This window comes from Rhinolophus sinicus, linkage group LG05, assembly GCF_036562045.2.
Source record: "Rhinolophus sinicus isolate RSC01 linkage group LG05, ASM3656204v1, whole genome shotgun sequence".
Taxonomy (NCBI): domain Eukaryota; kingdom Metazoa; phylum Chordata; class Mammalia; order Chiroptera; family Rhinolophidae; genus Rhinolophus; species Rhinolophus sinicus.
Window position 1 is genome coordinate 89,826,517 of NC_133755.1, and position 19,724 is coordinate 89,846,240.

The 19,724-nt window shown below is 36.5% G+C and overlaps 1 protein-coding gene across 6 annotated transcripts in view; it reads left to right on the top strand.

Annotated features, from left to right (window-relative positions):
• Positions 1-19,724, top strand: part of UBR2 (ubiquitin protein ligase E3 component n-recognin 2) — a 106,110-nt gene that overhangs the window by 18,520 nt on the left and 67,866 nt on the right. For all 6 annotated transcript variants that reach the window (XR_012496600.1, XM_019738383.2, XM_019738385.2 and 3 more), the window contains exons 3-7: positions 7,416-7,494; positions 9,349-9,462; positions 15,843-15,973; positions 17,889-18,027; positions 18,896-18,958. Coding sequence is in view for 5 of the 6 variants with exons in the window: in XM_019738383.2 (XP_019593942.1) it covers positions 7,416-7,494; positions 9,349-9,462; positions 15,843-15,973; positions 17,889-18,027; positions 18,896-18,958 (526 nt within the window). In the remaining variant the exon portion in view is untranslated. The remainder of the gene's footprint in view (positions 1-7,415; positions 7,495-9,348; positions 9,463-15,842; positions 15,974-17,888; positions 18,028-18,895; positions 18,959-19,724) is intronic.

Below are 19,724 nucleotides of genomic sequence, written 5' to 3' on the forward strand. Positions count from 1 at the left end.
TGTTTGCTTTTCAGTCAGAGAGTTTTCTATTGAGATAGTTACAAGCTCAGAAATTCTTTGCTCAGCCACATCCAGTCTAGTTCTTTCTTAGGAATTTCCATCTCTGCTGACATTATCCATCTGTTTTTGCGTGCTGTCTACTATCCATTAGCGGCCTTAGCATATTAATCATAGTTGTTTTAAATTCCAGGTCTGATCATTACAACATTTCTGCTATGTCTGAATCTGGTTTTGATGCCAGTCTGTTTCTTCAAACTGTATTTTTTGCCTTTTGGTATGTCTTACAATTTTTTCTTGATAGCTAAGCATATGATACTCATGTACTGGGGCAAAGGAACTCCTGTAACTAGGCCTTTAGTAATGGGATCCCATCACACATTTTATAGTTCTGTGATTAGGTTGCAGTCTTTTAGTGGACTGGGAACTTCACAAGTGCTTCTCGGTAACCCCTGCGCCCACTTCCACCACCTGATTGTCAGGACAGGACGCCTACAGTGGGCTGAAGTTGGGTATTTCCCTTTTCCAGGTCAGTTATACTCTGATAAAACCCCAGCGGGTTAGGCTGTGATTACAAATAGTTTCCTCTAACAGCCAACTTTGTTAATGTTCTGACATATTTCAAAATGGTTCCTTTTCCTCTTCCCCTGCTGGAAGCATGACACGATTTTTCTCTGACACTCACTGTGAGAACCTAGTAGAACTCTAGGGAATAAAACTCTCCAAGGTACGGGGATCCCCAGTGAATGGGTGGTCCCCCTGGAGTTTTCTCAAGCTTGTCCACACTGAGCCTCCAGCAATTCGTCAGTTATGATTCAGGTTTCCCTGTCTTAGCACCGCTTCCTCTGTAGTTTTGTGCTTGTGGGTTTCCTCTCTCATAAGTTGTGAATCTACTTCCCTGTTTGTAATGTCTACATTACAATTGTCTGTAATGTCTCAAATTGGTTTCTCCAATTTGGGGGGTAGTATTTGGTACTATGACTTCACTTGTCTTGAAGCTCTAAGGAGAATTGTTGATTTTTCAGTTTGTTGTTAGAATGAAATGACAACTTTCAGACTTCTTACATGCTGGCCTGGAAACTGGAAGTTGCACTCATTTTTTTAAAGAATATTAACCTGTATGTAGAAATCTGGGTTGATACTTTTTTTCCCTTTTCAACATTTTAAAGATCTCGTTCCAGGGTCTTCTGACCCCTGTTTTTTATGATGATGTCAGCTTTCACTAGCATGTCTGTGTTCACTTGTATGAAATGTATTGGTTTTCTCTAGCTGTCTTCAAAATTTTTATTTTATTGTTGGATTTGGGCAAGTTAACTGTGATATGCCTAGCTGGTGTTCTCTGTATTTATATTCCTGGGGTTCCTTGAGTTTCTTGGATCTGTGGGTTGATGTCCTTAACCAAATTTGGGAAGTTTAGGTTGTTAGTTCTTCAAATATATTTTCTGCCTCATTTTTCCACTCTTGGGATTCCAGTTACACAATAGTATAATTAAGAGATTTTAATTAATACAGCAGCGTGTATATATAACTTATAAATATATGTAAAATTAACATAAATGTATAAATATGAACATATTTACATATAGATAGATAGTGCTTGCGCCAAACGTTTTATAAAAGGGATGCATAATCAAGTAAGTTTGGAAATGACTGCTTTTGACAAAGCCCCAATGTCTCAGGGACCCTTGAGTGCTTTTGCCAATCCAGCATAATGTTAGCATGGCCGTTAACAACTGGTAATATAACTGTACACGTTTGTTTTTTCTATTAAATGATAGACTCCTAGAGGACAAGGCTCTGGCTTTTCTTTTCTTTATAATTATATAAAAATATAACAACAGTGCCTCTCAGCTTGATTTTGAAAAATCCAAAAGTGTTGTCTTATGAGAGGCAAAGTATTAAAACAGAAAGTTACTAAAAATAGGAATAAAAACTGAAATATATAGCAGGCAAAAAGTATGATACAAAGCTTTTCATGTCTGACAAATAGAATTTGTGATAGAAAACATGGGACACAAAAAGACGACTCATTTTAAAAATGGACAAAGAATTTGAATAAACTTTTCTCCAAATGTTCTTGTTGGTTATGGTTGCACAACCTTGTAGATATACTAAGAACCACTGAGGTGTATACTTTAGGTATAAAACAGTATATAATACATACACAAATGGAGAAGGGATATTTTCGGTAGTTTTTCCATACTGAGGAGTCCCAATTAGTAATTAAAAAGGAATAAGGGAAATAGAAAATCACCATTAGGCAAATAACAGTAATAATTGTAGGTAAGATCCATTGGTAAATGCTGTATAACTAGTGGGTGAAAGTTTGAGGAGAAATAGGAGGATATTTGCATTGTCACAAAGTCTCTCTCCAAAGGTAATTCAGTACAAAAGTAGCAACTTGACAGTAAAGAAACCCACCAGACACCATCTTAAGGAAGTGAGCAGTTAGTCACTAGTAATAAGACCTCAAATCAACATCATGTGCGCCCTGTTATGATGTTCTGAGAAGCACTCAGCAAATGCATAACAATCTAATAGTGAAAACATCGAACAAACCCAAATTGTGGGACATCTACAAAATAACTGACCAGGACTCTTCAAAAGAGTGTGGTCATGAATCAAGGCAAGAAAACACTAAGGATCTGGCACAGATTGGAGGAGACTAAGGAAACATGACATCTAATGCAATGTGGGATCTTGTATTGGATCCTGGAAGACAAAACAGGACCTTAGTGGGAAAACTGATGACCTGTGAATCAGGTCTGTAGTTAATAACCTTGCGCCAATATTAATTTCCTTGAACTCTGGTTCACGTTAGGTTAAGGGTATAAAGGAACTCTCTGCTGTTTTTGCAACTTCTGTATAAGTACAATTATTTCAAAGATAAAAAATAAAAATAAACATTCAGTTCCAGAAGTTAGAAAAAGAACAGTTGAGAACACTCAAAGGAAAAAAGAAGAAAGGAAATAAAGTGGTCAGAAAATGAAACAAGTAAAAAGTTGAGGTATTGAATCTTTCAAATTATTAAAGCAATTGTCTGGCAAGATCGAAAAAAAGATAAGATGCAAATACACAAAATCCAAAATGAAAATTGAGAAGTACACTCCCTATATTCCTTTTAGTGTCATGTCTTGCAAAGCTGGCCTTCTGTACTGCTGTAATGAAAAGGCAAATACAGGCATCCCTCGCTTTCTGAGAGTTTGCATTACGCCACTTTGCTTTATAAAAGACCTGCCTTAGTTCCTGCTTTCTGTAACTGAAAGACATCCAGAGAGGATTTTTCGTATTTTATGACAAAAGGCAAAAAGTGAAAAGCATGTTTGGTGTTTTGCAGCAAGCCACTGGAGGATGCACACCTTGAGTGGCGAGAGTGGCCCTGCTTTTACCAAATGTCAGGGTTATTTTAGGTGTTTCGTGTTGTTTGGCATGAGTTGGTAGGTTATGTTTTGAATCTACAAACACTGAAAACTTTTTTCCATGTAAATCAATGGTAATTGCTTCTTTGCTTCACACCATTTTGGCTTACTCGGCTTATGCCCTCTACTTTTGGATAGCAGGGAAAATCTGTACTTTGTGGACTAGAACATGAGGGTGGCAGTATACAGGCTGATTCTGAGATTTGAGAAATTGCCGTACCCAACAGGTGCTAAGTTGTTTGAGCCTCACTTTTGACAAGCAGAATGGTTTAGCATTGCTTTCGTTCTAGGGATGCCCTGGGAAAAAAACTATTGAGACACTAAAGGTGCCATGAACCCAGAAAGTTTGGCAGCCTCTGAAATATGAGAATTATGAACAACCAAATGCTAAAAATAAAAATTGAGAACTTAAAAGTGGATAAATTAGTAGAAAAATGATGGGCAATTTGAATACAGTATGAAAACCATTGGAATGGTCATCAAAGCTCTTCACTCACAAAATCCCATACCTGGATGAATGTGTAGGTGAGATCTGCCAAATTTTGAAAGAATAATTAATTCCTTCCTTACACAAGTTGCTACAGAAAACAAAGAGTGAAAACTGCCTAACTATGCTGCTAGTATAATCTTGATTTTAAATCCTGATAAATTCAAGAGAAAGCATTAAATGGCCTTTTTCGTAGGTGAAAGGATCCTAAATAAAATACTAGCTTTCTGAATCCAAGAATGTGCTAAAACAGTAATGCATCATGAGCAAATGGAGTTTGATAGTTCATCTTTAAAGCAATTATTACTGTAATTGACCATTTTAATAGTTAAGAGAAGAAAAGTGTTTTTCTGATTTGATTCAGAAAAGCATTATATAAATTTCAATAATTGTTTATGATATAAATTCTTAGCAGACAAAGTATATGTAAGGGAACTTATTTGTGTATTGGGTTTTTAGAAACTTTTTATTGTGGACATTTTCAAACACCACAAAAGTAGGGTAATGGTATAGTAGACCTGACATGTATGTCCTCATTACTCAGCTTCAGCAATTACTAACAAATGGCAACCTGTGTTGATTTATGCCTGTGTTGATTTATGCCTGTGTGTGTGTACATACACACACTCTCTCTTTTTTCCCTGCTCTGCCAGTTATTGTGAAACAATTTCCAAAGAGCTCGCCTTTTTATCAGCAATCAATGCATAGCTTTTTTTTTTCTACAACCATTAATATCCTAAGAAATTAACACTCATCCCTCTATATTTCCTAGTATCTATCCAGAGTTGAAATTGTCCTGATTGACTCATTTGTATTCAGAGTTCACATACTTCATTTGGCTGTTATTCTTCATTTTTTTTCTTACTCCGTAATAGCTCTTCTCCCTCTTTTTCTTTTTTTTCATTTATGTTTCCAAGAAACCAGGTCATTTGTCCTGTGGAATTTTCCACATTCTTGGCTTGGCTCATTGTGTCCCAATGGTCTTGCTGACCATGTTTCTTTATTCCCTGTATTTCCTCTGAACAGGTAATTAGTTAGGCTTAATTAAGTTTGTTATGTGTTGGGGGGGTGATGGTCACTGCCTAATAATTAATGTGTAACTTCTTAATTCTTCATATCAGGAAGCACATGGTGCTTGGCTGCTTTCGTTTTGTTCATTGTTTTGTTGAGATTGATCACTAGGTTTAGGTACCTGACAGGTGCAGCTATTACAAAGGTGGGGTTTTTTGGTTTATTTTTAAATAAATGTTATTGGGGAACATCAGGGAATAGTGTGTTTCTCCAGGGCCCATCAGCTCCAAGTGGTTGTCCTTCAATCTAGGTGTGGAGGGCGCAGCTCAGCTCCAAGTTCAGTCTCCATTTTCAACCTTAGTTGCAGGGGCCACAGCCCACCATCCCATGCGGGAATTGAACCGGCAACCTTGTTGTTGAGCGCTCGCGCTCTAACCAACTGAGCCATCCGGCTGCCCCCTAAAGGTCTTTTTAAAAAGCCTTTTTACCTGATGTTTTAGCAGTCACTGTTGCTTGTGGCCTAGATCATTATTTTATTAGAGGGTAGCAAAATGGTGATATTCTAACTTAACCATTTCTTTGTTTATTAGCTTATTAATTTATTATTAAAAGAAACAGTTCCTTATCAATCCTTTTATTACCCTGAGGTACAGTTTATATAGGAAAGGGAAGATTCTTTATAGAAGGTAAATGCTTGATTCTTTCTGTGTGCGTGTGTGTGTGTAAGTTTAATTGCATCAAAATAAGGATTTCTTCTTAACAAAGGACCCGATGAGCAAAATTAATACACAAGTGACAAATGGGAGACAATACTTGCAGTGTTTAATATTGCCAAGTGGTTAATATCTTCTAGACTGGATTATACAGGGAACTCCTGTAAATAAGCAAGACAAAGAAAGCAATCCCAGCAGAAAAATGGGCAAAGGATGGACAGGCGATTTATAGAAAAAGAAACCCCCAAAGCAATAAGCATATGAAGAGTTGCTCAAACATATTAGCAATCAGGGAAATGCAAATTAAGACAGTCAGATATTATTCTGTCTATGTCAGGACGGCACATATTAGAAAACCAGGTAAAACCAAGTGCTGATGAAGATTCAGGGCTATTAAAAACCGTCACACACCAGTGGGGGATATGTAGCCACTCTGGACAGCAGAATGGAACTCAGAATAAGAACTGTACATGTATATATGACTCAGCAATTCTGCTGCTGAGTTTCTATGCCAAAGCAAGTCTCAAACAGGGATGTTCCCTGCAGCAGCATTTGTGGTAGAAAGGCACTGGAGGTAATCCAGGTGTCCCCTGCGGGGTAGTAGAGAGAGAAAATGTTTTGGATCCACGCCGTGGTGATGCTGTAGCTGATAGAAGCAGCGATCAGATGTACAGATGTACATATATAAAATGAATGGATCACGTTACAGAAGTGACAAAGTAAAGAATAGAATGTGATCTGTAACAGTAAGATGTGCGTATGTTAAAAATACGTGCACTCAAACGTTTTGCAAAAACATACACAAATGAAAGGGCACAAGATAAGCACAGTAGAGTAGTTGCCTAATGAGGATACAGGAACAAGGATAAGGGAAATTGAGAAATTTTCATGAGTCCCCATCTCATTTCATGGACTTAACAGAGATTCGCTTATGACGATCTGTAAGTGTATGTGACTGGCAGTATGATGAAAGCAAGGTGAAATGACTGAGGATACCATTGTCAACCCATCCACCTTGTGGAATTATTACTCTCCTGTCAGGGTATCTTACAAACCTCATGTGTTGTGTGACCGTTAGACATCCAGACCAAGTGAGAAGATGTGTCAGTCTGTATATTGAACACTTAGAATGTTTATCCCTTTTAAATTAGTTAAAATTTAAATAGAAATAGAAGTTCTAATATTTTCTTGCATCTTAGACATCTTGCCTTTTTGGGGAGTGGGGGGCAGTGTATACATACTTGTTTGAAAACTCTTGGTCTGAAATACCTGTTTGGAGGAAGTTACTTGAAATCTCAAGACACATCTTAAGAATTGATAAAATTTTAAATCTATAACATATACATCTGTGTGTTTTAATATAAAATGTGATTTCCCCAAATCTTCGGGGAAAATGACTGTTCTTAGAAGAGTATGTGCCTTCAAAGACTCTCTGGTACACATCCAGCATGAGAAGCAGGTTCTTAAGCTGACTTCATTGTTCAGCGCTCTGCCGGATCTTTGGAAATAATACTTCCTTTCTTTCTTTCTTTTTTTTTCTCTCTTTTTTTTTAAGGAGGGCGCAGCTCACAGTGGCCCATGAGGGGCTCGAACTGGCAACCTTGGTGTTACTAGCACCACGCTCTAACCAACTGTGAGCTAACCACGCCACCCAATATTTCCTTTCTTTTAACACCAAGGCACTTCCCTATTAATGGCTCTTCTAGGATTGATTCCAATTGAAATATGTTGTGAAATATACAGTTATTTTCTGACACTCTGATTTTTTTTTCCCCTTTAACTTTACAGAGACTGTGCAGTTGATCCAACTTGTGTTTTATGCATGGAGTGTTTTTTGGGAAGTGTTCACAAAGACCATCGATACAGGGTGAGTAATGTCCAGCTAATAACCAGACCCAGTATTGAATTTTATACCAGAGACCTTTGCTGCCTTTTTAAAATTCCAAGATTTAACACTAAAACGGGAGAGTAGTTTAAGAAATGTGTTACATAAGCACTATTAAACATACGATAGCAGCGTAGAAATGAATTATGAATTCCAGATTTTTTGAAACACGTGATGTAAGAAAGACAACACAGGTAACAGCTCCTGCCTGTTGGTTTTCAACTAGTTTGTTTTGCTATTTTTTAATGTTTATTATCTTCATAATTCTAGGTTTATGAAGAGGGTTATCAAAAATCAGAGGATAAAGGTGAGAGTTAAAAGTATGAGAGGGAGGATCCGAAAGGAGGATGTATGAGACAAGTAAGGAAAAGTGACAGGATTATACATGTAAGAAATATTCTGTTGGTCATCTTCTACAAAAGATTTGTCATTTCTTAGTATTAAAGAGATATCTTCTATAAGGTAGAAGAGGGCCCAACTCCAAAACATAAGACCTACCAATTTTATTATCTTTTACTGCTTATAATGCAGTCGATACTTTTCCAAAAATCAGGTGTGTTTGCTTTTAAGTCAGGGATACAGACAAAGGGAGATTATTACTAAGCCTGTCTGAATTCCTCTACTAGAAATTGAAAACTGAGCCATGAACATTCAAAATTTAGGGAACTCTTAGTAGCTGGAAATTTTTTCTCCCTAATCCCAAATAAAATGGTAGAGAAGGAATATTGCTATCTTGTTATTATTTCAGGAGTCCTGTTGGCTCAGGATGTTTCCTCCTGTTTGTTTTTATCCACAATACCTGGGTATTGATAACAGTGAACTAAAAACAACTATAAAATTGAACTCCTTGTATTTTTGTGTTCTCTTTATTTTCATGAAACAGTAGGAGAATCCCCGTTTCCTTTAACCTGTTCTACCTATCTTTGGTAATGAGAACAAGCATAAAAGCTATAGGGTGGGGTTATTTTCCAGATGCCTGCTTGCCCATGTTTCTTGACATATATCTTTGCAGCCCCTGGGAATAACTGTCAGTTGGGGTTTGCATTAATTTTTGTGATATATCAGACACAAGTACTTTCTTTGGGCAGAATATAATAGGGCTCATCTAAAATTTGTATTTAATACCCATCTTAAACTCTCACAGTGTTTTTTAAAAGCTGAATTTCCATTCTACCAATTACTAAATAACAGGTTCTGTCTTGCCAGATTCCTTGAGTCATTTCCATATCTTAAGGAAGTAAGAATAATTCTTGAAGCCCGCAGGTGGCAAAAAGTTTTTTATGACCAGGCAGTTCACTTTTGTATTTACTGAGCTTCCTTCCTTTTCAAAAGAAGCTATTTGTGGAGCGTTAGAAAAGAAAAACTATTTCCATAGTTTTTGTTAGTTTCTCTAATGCAAATGTAGTGCTCTTATTAGACTCTTCCATGGGACAGCAGCTCTGGGAATCTTTATAAGTCTTGAATCTGCTATAGCATTGTAACCTGGTAGCACAGATGCCAACATTAAACTAACAGCCAAAACCCCTTCCAAAAACCCTTCTGATTTTCCTAATTAAGGAGGTCGTGTAGGTGAACATACTTTACTTTAAATTATGTGGAGTGTATGAGTTCATTACCAAGTAGCTTATTTTATTGTGAAATCACTTAAATTAGTTTATAGGCTTATTTAAAATCAGCTTTAAAACATTGAGAGGGTTGGCATTTTATTGAATTTTATTCCTCTAAAGAAATTCAACACTTTAGCAACACTTTAGTGTTTCCTTAGCACTTGATGATATAAGCTGATAGCCCTCAGTAAATACTTACTGACAAGATACTTTAAAATTTTTTTTCAAGATGACAACATCAGGAGGTGGAGGTTTCTGTGACTGTGGTGATACTGAAGCTTGGAAAGAGGGTCCTTACTGTCAAAAACATGAACTTAACACTTCCGAAATTGAGGAAGAAGAGGTAAAAAACATTTTCAAAACGTTGTTTTCAAGGAAATACTGTTTTACTCATGAGTTTGAAATATTTTCAAACATAGGAATAAGGTTATAGTATGAGAAATGGATACACAAAATAGTCCTGTCGCTGTTACAAGTGACCAGGTCCACTTTGATAGTTCTTTGTGTTTTCTGGGTGCCGTACCGTTGCTAGTAGTGCACACTTGAAATTCTGAAAATTTAGTTTAATTTGGACTTTTTATTTGTTTGAGGTTTTGTTTTACTATAAGCATTTAGGAAGGTTTTTTTTAACTTCTCAGTTATTGTTGAAGGTACCATTTTTCCTACAGTGTAGACCAGTTGACTGTTGATTTTTGCATATTTGTGTTGTCACTAGGACTTTCTAGGCTAGATACCTTTCTTTTCTATAGCCAAATATGGCGGCCAATCCTGAGGATTATCTCCTGGTAAGTCAATGACATTGGATATGTTATGGGACCAAGTGTAGAGACGATAGCCCAGTGCCAGTCACACTCACTCCAGCTGTAAATACATGCTTTTTAAAATTGTTGTTGATCCTGCATTGTTTTCCTCTAAATGATATTTATAATGACATAGTAGACTCTCACTAAATAAATAACTTGAATCTCTGCTGCTGCTTGTGACAATTTACTGTTTGATTCAAGATCTTTATTTCAGATTTTATTTTTAAATGGCAGAGAGGTGGGTGCATTCAGAGTACTTATGTGTTATTAGTAGGTCTGATAGAGATTTTGGAATAAGTGGCATTAATAGTCCTTCCTGGTACACATACCTCACAGGTCTCAAATATTTCAACAGAATGACCAAGGCATTATGGTGCAGAACCGTGTCTTTCAGACTGTGTGCCACTGTGTTTGGACACCCAAAATTTGTGCAAAATTACTCAGTGCTAGAGAAGACATATATTTTGTGTTTCATTTGCACAAGTGTTCTGGAATTTGCTGCAAAGACACCAATGGTCAGGGTTCCAGATTTTTCCACTTCTATTAGAGCAGCTTCATTGTCATCTTTTATACATCGGATTGGAGTTCTGTGCAGAAAAATACAAATGACAAAACTATATTTGAAAAAAAGACTTTTGCTTTAAAAAAATTGAAAACTAGTATAAAACTTTAGGGCTACGGGTGAAGATATCTGCAAATCAAATGTCTGATAAGGATCTAGTATCCAGAATATATACCATAGAACTCAACAACAAAAAGACAACCCAGTTAAAAATGGGCAAAGGACTTGAATAGACATTTCCCCAAAGAAGATGTAATATAAATGATTAAGACACATGAAAACATGCTCAGCATCATTAGTCATTAGGGAAATGCAAATCAAAACCATAGTGAGATACCCTAGAGTGGCTATAATAAAAAAAGGAAAATAAGTGTTGGTGAGGATGTAGAAAAATTTGAACTCCGTGTATACTACTAGTGGGGATGCAAAATGATTCAGCGCTGTGGGAAACAGTTTGGCTATTCCTCAAAAAGTGAAACATAGAATTGCCATATGAGCTTGTAATTGCACTCCTGGGTATATATCCAAAACAATAGAAAACAAGTATTTAAATAAAGACATGCGTGCTCATGTTTGTAACCGCATTATTCACAATAGCCAAAAGGTAGAAACAATCAAAATAACTTATCAGTGGGTAAACACATTGTGGTATGCACATACAATGTATAATAAAGATAAATAAAAAGAAAGTACTGATGCATTCTACAGTATGCATGAACCTCCATAACATTATGCTAAGTAAAAGCAGCTAGACACAAAAGGTCACATGTTGTATGATTCCATTTACAGGAAATATTCAGAATAGATACATCTGTCTCTACAGAACACAACTGTTGGTTGCCAGGGGCTGGGGAAGGGGAGGATGGGGGGAAACTGCTTACTAGGTTAAGGGGTTTTACTTTGGAGTAATAATAGAAATGTTTTGTAACTAGATAGCGGTGGTATTGGCACATTGTAAATATACTAGATACCACCGAGTTTTTCACTTTAAAATGGTGAATTTTATGTTCTGTGAATTTCACCTCAACACATTATTTTTAAAAAGAAAAACTTGAGGACTTCGTTACCTTTTTGTCTTTGAGAGTAGACTTAAAATAGTTTTCTAAGAAAAATTGTGAATCTGCCTGCAGTTACTCTGTTGGCTTATCCTACATCAGTGAGGCAGCTATCAAATCGTGCAGACTTTGGTTGACTTCCCAAATTCTAAGAATCGGCCAGCAGGATCACCGGCCTGGCTGCAATTCCATGGCCCAGCCCAGAGAATATACACTCCAGCAACTTCACAGAGAATAAAACCGCCAGGCTCTGCCCCATCATTCTTATTTAAGATTTCAGTTAAGAGAAATGAAGTCTTCAAGAATAAGACTGTAAGATATTAAAAAGCTAATACTGTGTTTAGCATCTTGGTTCCCACTTAGTGAATTGATACATATCTCTAAGTTTTCTGTATTTTAATGCTTGAAATGGAAAAAAGCTATGTCATATTTGGAATGTACTTTTTTTAGTATGTCATAGAATTGTTTTTGTTGCACTGTTTTTTGATGATATTATACATTCAGCCTGCATCTTAAGAAAAAGTGAGAAAAATCTTGATGACATACCTCAGTAGGGATAACGCTTAGACGTTCCGCAGGTCTCTCAACTCTTGATGTTTAGGGTGGGACATTTCTTCATTGTATAGGCCGGGGATCAGCAAACTACGGCCTCACAGGCCAAATTTTGTTTGCAACCTGATTGTGTTTCCTTTTATTGAGGCTTCTGGAAAATAGAGCCAAATGTTTGGAAATAAGCCTATCTCTAGGAGCTGTATGGAAATTTGTAGGATCTGTATTTATAAATAGGTACTATTAGTGTTTCCAGGTGGGAATTCTCACCGTTCTCAGGAATTTTTTTCGTTTTTCCATTCCCAAATCCCGAGAAAAGTTGGTCTGGAAATCAGGAAAACCGGCTCCTTGGACCCAGGTGGTTGGTAATATTAGCCGTCACTTTGTGGAAACGACTCATCGTGGAGAACAGAAAACAGTTTATACCTCGGGATTCGGGAACAGGAAAGCGGAAAAAATTCCTGAGAATGGGCGGGAATTCCCACCTGGAACCCTAGGTACTATCTTGTCTTCAATTTACTTTCTTACCTTTATTTTCATTTTACCTGCTTTGTACATCTATTTTTTAATTCTGTTTTATTACACTGGATGTATTCTTCAGTTGCTGTAAATCCTTTTTGGAATGAAATTTAGTACAATAACAAATATTACCTGAGTGAACAACCTCAGTGAAGATTTTTTTACCTGAAATTTTCATTTATCAATGTTGCTCTCATCTCATTTGAATGTAGATCAGTGATTATTAATAGCTAAATATTATGCTATTATAATTATAAGCACTATACTTGCCTTATCTCATTTAGTTCTCAGAACAGCTCTGTAAGATAAATACTGCGGGTACCAGTATTTTATAAGCAGAAACTTGAGTTTTAAAGAGATTAAGAAACTTGCTCAAAGTATCCCACACAGTAGATACTGGAGCTGGGCTTTAAACCTAAACACTAATAGAATAGATTCAAGTAATGAAACTCTTTAACAGTACGTTATACTGGTTTTTAAAAACATTTTGCAGTGGAATTGTTATTTTAAGTAAAATTCTAATTTTAAAATCCCAGTAATAAAACATAAAAGTAGTATTAGTAAATTTAATTTTTATAAATTAAAATGTAGATTGTTTGTTAGAAAGTCAATTCATGAAATAGGGGAGATTGTTTTTGATGATTATTCAGTTTCTAGTTTATTTCGAGTTTTAGTTGTGCCGCATGGAGAAAATCCTCATTCATATCTTATTTGCATATGAAAACAGTTAAAATCCTCATTGCAATACATATTTACATTTTAAAAATTCAGACTTTATGGAAGTGTATCACATAAAAGATGAAAGTTCTCCGTAATTCCCACTGCCCTCTCCAATATCCACAATAACCTTTTTAACAGTATGCCTTGCATTCTTCTAATTTGAAAGAAGAGTAAATCAAAGTTGAGTCACTGGCCAAAGCTTGCATTCTGTAATATAAATGTAATCACAGAACTATAATTATTAGTCACAATTGATAATACAACATAGGATAAAATGGTCACTTATTTATTTACTTATTCCAGCTGACTTACGCTGTGATAAGAGCACTTCGAGCAGAAGTCTTTCCTAGCATTTAATTTCCCATTGTACCTGAGTAGACTTGCACAACCTAGCATCTCTTCACTGCAGAAAGAATTCTGTCTTAATCAGCGACCATTTTTCAGGTTATTTAACATGTGTGCACAAAGATAGCATACGCATCTATATTCCTAGGCCTGCCCCAAACTCAGTTAATGTAGAGGCAGAATTACCAGTTGGCGATCCCCGATATGTAATATAACACATTTAGTGTATTTTTATATTATCATTTAAAAATATAGTTATATATTTTAAAACTAATGTGTAACTCAAATAGGGAATAGCTCTTCCAGGACCTGGGATGTTGTAGAACAGAATTGGAACACTACTGGCTTGGGTTCTTAAGAATTGACGATTGTTGGGCTGGCCCGGTGGCTTAGGCGGTTGGAGCTCCATGCTCCTAACTCCAAAGGCTGCTGGTTCGATTCCCACATGGTTCGATTCCCACATGGGCGAGCGGGCTCTCAACCACAAGGTTGCCAGTTCAATTCCTCGAGTCCCGCAAGGGATGGTGGGCAGCGCCCCCTGCAACTAAGATTGAACATGGCAGCTTGAGCTGAGCTGCTGCTGAGCTCCGGGATGGCTCAGTTGGTTGGAGCGCAGGCTCTCAACCACAAGGTTGCCAGTTGGATTCCTCAAGTCCTGCAAGGGATGGTGGGCTGTGCCCCCTGCAACTAGCAACAGCAACTGGACCGAGAGCTGAGCTGTGCCCTCCGCAACTAAGACTGAAAGAACAACAACTTGTGCCTGAACGGCGCCCTCCACAATTAAGATTGAAAGGACAACAACTTGACTTGGAAAAAAGCCTGGAAGCACACACTGTTCCCCAGTAAAGTCCTGTTCCTCTCCCCAATAAAATCTTTAAAAAAAAAAAAAAGAGTTGACGATCGTTTTTGCCCCAGGACCATTTCATTCTTATAAATCCTGTTTACCTTAATTCTTCAGTCCTCTAAATGTCTTGTATTATGGGACATAATTGTTAGAAAAGGAATGACTATCTTAGTGAGATAATATCACCAAAAAAACTGAGTTTTGGTTCTATTTTCTATTTTGGTGTAGTATGAGGTTTATATTATTACTAATATAATTTTATGAATCCCCAGGATGTACTAGTTGTAGTTTCTCCTTTTATGGGTGGTTTCACTATGTTAACAGCTTCTAAAGTCTCCATTAGAAATAGTAGTAAACCTTGCTAGTAGGATAAAAAACAAAAAAAATTTTTTTGATGGGACATATAAAGCAGCCTATTGAGAAGAGTTGTAGGCAACAAGTAAGACTGAAAATGTTAAGACTTCAAAAAATCTTTTTTCTTACATTCTTCAAGTCCTAGGCCCATCTCCTTTAGGAATCTTTGTCCTTTTTCCTCCATTCTTTTTATTCCCCTTCTCCATTTGTTTTATATCAGTTCAGTTCCACTAGGCTTATCTTTGGTGTACAAAAATTTTCTGTATCCTTATGTATATTTACAACACTGTGCGGGTTCCCATTCCATGATGTTGGAACACTGATCTTATTTGAGAGATGAATATAACACTGTTCAGCCATTAAGCTAAGTAGCGTGTTCAGATTTAAGGTAAAGCATTAAGATTAAAAACAGTTTTGCCAACCTTGACTGACAGATACCATGATAAACTTAGTATACATTTATAGTAAAACTTTTGTATGTTAACCTAGAAATTCAGTGATTTACTCACTGGTAAGTCTAAAGTGGGCCATCCCCTGTTATTTGCATACACAACCTGCCCTGCTGAGAGAAAGTAGACGAGAAAACTAAATATTGCTTGTCTGTCCTTAGGTAACATTCCTTTGTTTATTCTGGAAGTTGGGAATTAGTAGGATACTAAACTATAGAAATGGTTTAATGTTTGATTTTAAAGATCCTGGACTGCCATTCTAAAGATGTTTTAGATTTATTCATTAGGCATTGGCATGCCATTGAATATTTTGGTTCAGTTGATTCAGTAATTGGGATTATTATGAATAAAACCTTTAGGAAGCTTGATCCAGTGTAATATGTAGGATCCAATTAAAGAGAAGCTGAACCAGGAAGATCAGTCAGCTTTTTACAGTAGTATTTTGAGGAGTTGAGGTAGAATGGGAAAGAGGGGAGTTAATGTGCATTCAACAAAGTTACATTTTCTTTTCTGTTTTTTTCAGGACCCTCTTGTGCATTTATCAGAAGATGTGATAGCAAGAACTTACAACATTTTTGCAATTATGTTTCGGTATGCAGTAGAGATACTAACCTGGGAAAAAGAAAGTGAATTGCCAGCAGATTTAGAGATGGTGTAAGTACAACCCTTTTATTGATATTTGTGTTTACTCATACTCGATTTTAACCATTTTGGTTTTAATTGCTATGTTAACTTTAATACATCAAGGCTAGAACATCGTCTTTTTCTATAATTTCCAGCAGAATAGTAACCTTTATTTTATAGTTTTAAAATATGTGTGATCCACTTAATTGGTGGAGATTTCTTCCTGTTGGTTGGTTTGTTTAGTTGGTTTATAGCCATATTTAAGCCACATCAAGGTTCTATCACTGGTTTTAGTCACAGGCAGTTTTCTGTTTGTGTGATAAAACTGTTAATTCTACAATTCTTTTTGTTTCAGCCATCAAATATGATTAGGGAATGAGCTCTTTGATATAAGTGAGTTTTCTGGTTTGGCTAAATGCTCAAACTCAGTTTTAACCATTTTGATCCTAAAATTTTATAAAACATATTCCACACTTTGAGCTTATTTAAGTGTATTTCTAACATATTTACCATTTATTCTTAGATTATGGAGAGGGTCACGAACTTGGGACCAGAGAAGTGTATTCTGCCATAGCTCTAGTAAGGTTAAGGGCTAACTTTTTCATGTCAGTGTGCTTGCCTTCAGCGGCCTTCCCTTTTACTTTTAATTCTAACCAAGCTTGTTGGCATTGTTTTCATAGTTAAAGTTGAATACAAGTTGGAGTGAGGGTCTGAAGGGCATTGGTGGTGTTTCTTTTTTGCTTTCTCAGCAGTCTTCCAGATAATTAGTTGTGGGTTAAGTGTTTTTTAATAAAATGAGGTGTTACTATAACTTTTCGGAAACGTTGAAAATGACTTAGTACCTCATGACTTTATCTTCATGTCCTTCAAGTTGGGAACCATTGATCTAAGATCCAAATTTAGACCCTGGAGAAGAGAAAAGTTTTGTTTTTATTTTTTTGTTCCATTGTAGGTTCAGGGCCACCAGCGTAAAAGAGAAAAGAATCTAACTTGCTTCTCTTGTAATGTTTTCCCATCCTATTAAGTGTCATGCCATCTACCCAGAAACCTGAATCACCGATATCCATTTAGATTTCAAGTCCAGCTGGTTCTCCTTCTTTTAAATTGTTCTACTTCTGTTCATCTCCATTCCTACTGTCCCAGTCCTGAGGACGTTCATTTCACCCTTAGATAACATGGCCTCCCTAACTGTACTGCCATATCCGCCTTCGTCCCTCACGCGTTGTTCTCCGCACTGTAAGGCAAACTGACTGCATGTGCTATTCAAATCCTTGGTTGTCTTTAGGATGGCAAAATCAGAATCCGTTCAAGGTCTTTAAGACTCCTGCCTCTCTCCAGCCTAATCCCCTCCTCCCTGTGCCCCAGCTTCCAGTATTTACCTTTGCCACCTCAGGACCTTTGCCTTCACCTTCCTCTGGCCCAGGGTTTCTCAGTCTTGGCACTGTTGGCATTTTCAGCCAGATTAATTCTTTATTATGGGTACTGACCGGTGAGTGTAGAATAATAAGCAGCATGCCTACCCCTTGCCCACTAGATGCCAGTGGCATTCCCATCCCAGTCATGACAACCAAAAATGTCTCCAGCCATTGCCACATGGTCAGCTATGGGGGGTGGAGGAGAATTGCCTCCTGTTAAGAACCACTGATAGCCAGTTCTGACTTCAGGTCTCAGGTTACCTCTCTAGCAATTCTTTGAACTGCGAGAGCCGTTTTACCTTGCTATAGCATCCTACTCTTGATAAAAGCCAGTTCACATAGAATTATATGGCCAGTATCTATCTTCCTCTCCAGACAGTAATGTGTGTCATAGAGACAGGGACCATGGATGACTTTGTTGCAGATATGTGGCCAGTACATTCCCTAGAACAACATATGTTCTTAATAAATCAGCCTGGAGCAAGGTAATATGCAAATAGATAATATATCATTGATGTTTCATCCCACAGAGAGAAGAGTGACACCTACTATTGCATGCTGTTTAATGATGAGGTTCATACCTATGAACAAGTTATTTATACTCTTCAGAAAGCAGTTAATTGTACACAAAAAGAAGCCATTGGCTTTGCAACTACAGTAGATCGAGATGTAAGTAATTTCATTATATTGATGTCACATGATAAATTGAACTTTTGTTATAGACAAGTTGTCCCAGGATATTGAATTAAGTTATGTATGTTTAGGCTATTTTTTTATTTCATTTGAATATTGGCCCACATTTATATTGGGTATAACTGTAAGCTATTATCAGATAGAAAGTTTAGGAGGAAATATAGTAGGTGCAGTTGTCCTCATTCTACCCAGTGATTAGAAATATTCAGTTATGAAAATAGAAATTATAGCAGCTTAAGTACTATGCTTTATAAGAAAGAAAAATTATAGCAGCCTAGATGAATAAATTTTTGTTGTTCAGCAAATACATTTATTAATGGCTTAGAAATGTTGGGATAGCTTTGAAGGAAAATTACTTATTTTTCATTAGTAAATAGAATAAATGTTGTAAATATTAAAAATTGACTGGAGATGTGCTCAAATATGTTTGATTACTTATTCAAAAGTTATTAATACTGATGGGGCAGCTCGGTGCCTCAACTGGTTAGAGCGCGATGCTCTTAACTGCAAGGTTGCCAGTTCGATTCCCACATGGGCCAGTGTGAGCTGCGCCCTCCACAGCTAGATTGAAGACAACAAGCTGCTGCTGAGCTTCCAGAGGGGCAGCCAGATGGTTCAGTGGGTTAGAGCATGGGCTCTCAACAAGGTTGCTGGTTCAGTTCCTGCATGGGATGGTGGGCTGTGCCCCCTGCAACTAAAGATTGAAAAATGGCCGCTAGACTTGGAGCTGATGGGCCCTGGAGAAACACGCTGTTCCCCAGTATTCCCCAATAAAATTTACTTTTAGAAAAGTTGTTAATACTGAATATAATATTTTTACAATTTTAAATATTTATATTTACAGGGACGTAGGTCTGTTCGATATGGAGAGTTCCAGTATTGTGAACAAGCAAAATCAGTAATTGTGGTAAGTAATATTAAAAACATGTCTACACTTTTATTTTCTATTAGTTTAAAACTAGTTCATATCTTGACATTTATAAAACCATTTTTCTGCATTCATGAATGTGAAGCCAACACCAGCCAAAAATGACATTTAAAGACATGTTTCTTGAGCATTGCATTATTGGTTTATCTAGTTTTTTAAAGCTGTGTAAGATTGACGTAGAAAATGAATATTTAGATGAGATGTATATTTTCTATTTCTCTATCAGAGATGTCTTAGAAAGTTTGTTGCTTTTTGTCCTGTTTTGTTTTTGGTAGGGTTTCATGTTACTTTTTAGGAATTACACTTGCCTTTAGCACCAAGATTAGAATTCAAGGGAAGTTGTTTCTTGGTACCTTATGGCAAGGTATGCTGCAAATTTTAATAACATTTAGTATACATATTTCTCTGAAAGAAAACTTCCCCACATTTAGATTTATTTTTAAAAATTAGAACTTATTATTTTTAACTATCCCATGTAACTGCATTTTTTGTAGATATCCTTTTTAAAAAATAAGGTTGTATATTGTTAAATATTTTAAATATACAGATAAAAATAGAGATAATACAACGAACACCTGTTTGCCCACATTATATACATTATTTTTTTCATACTTATTTTAAATAAAATAGGATAAATAATAGTATTATCCCTTAATCCCATTCCATTTCCTCGTTCCCTAGAGATACTTTAATTAATTCATTTTTTCATTCTTATGCATACCTTTATACTTTATTAAATGTCTGT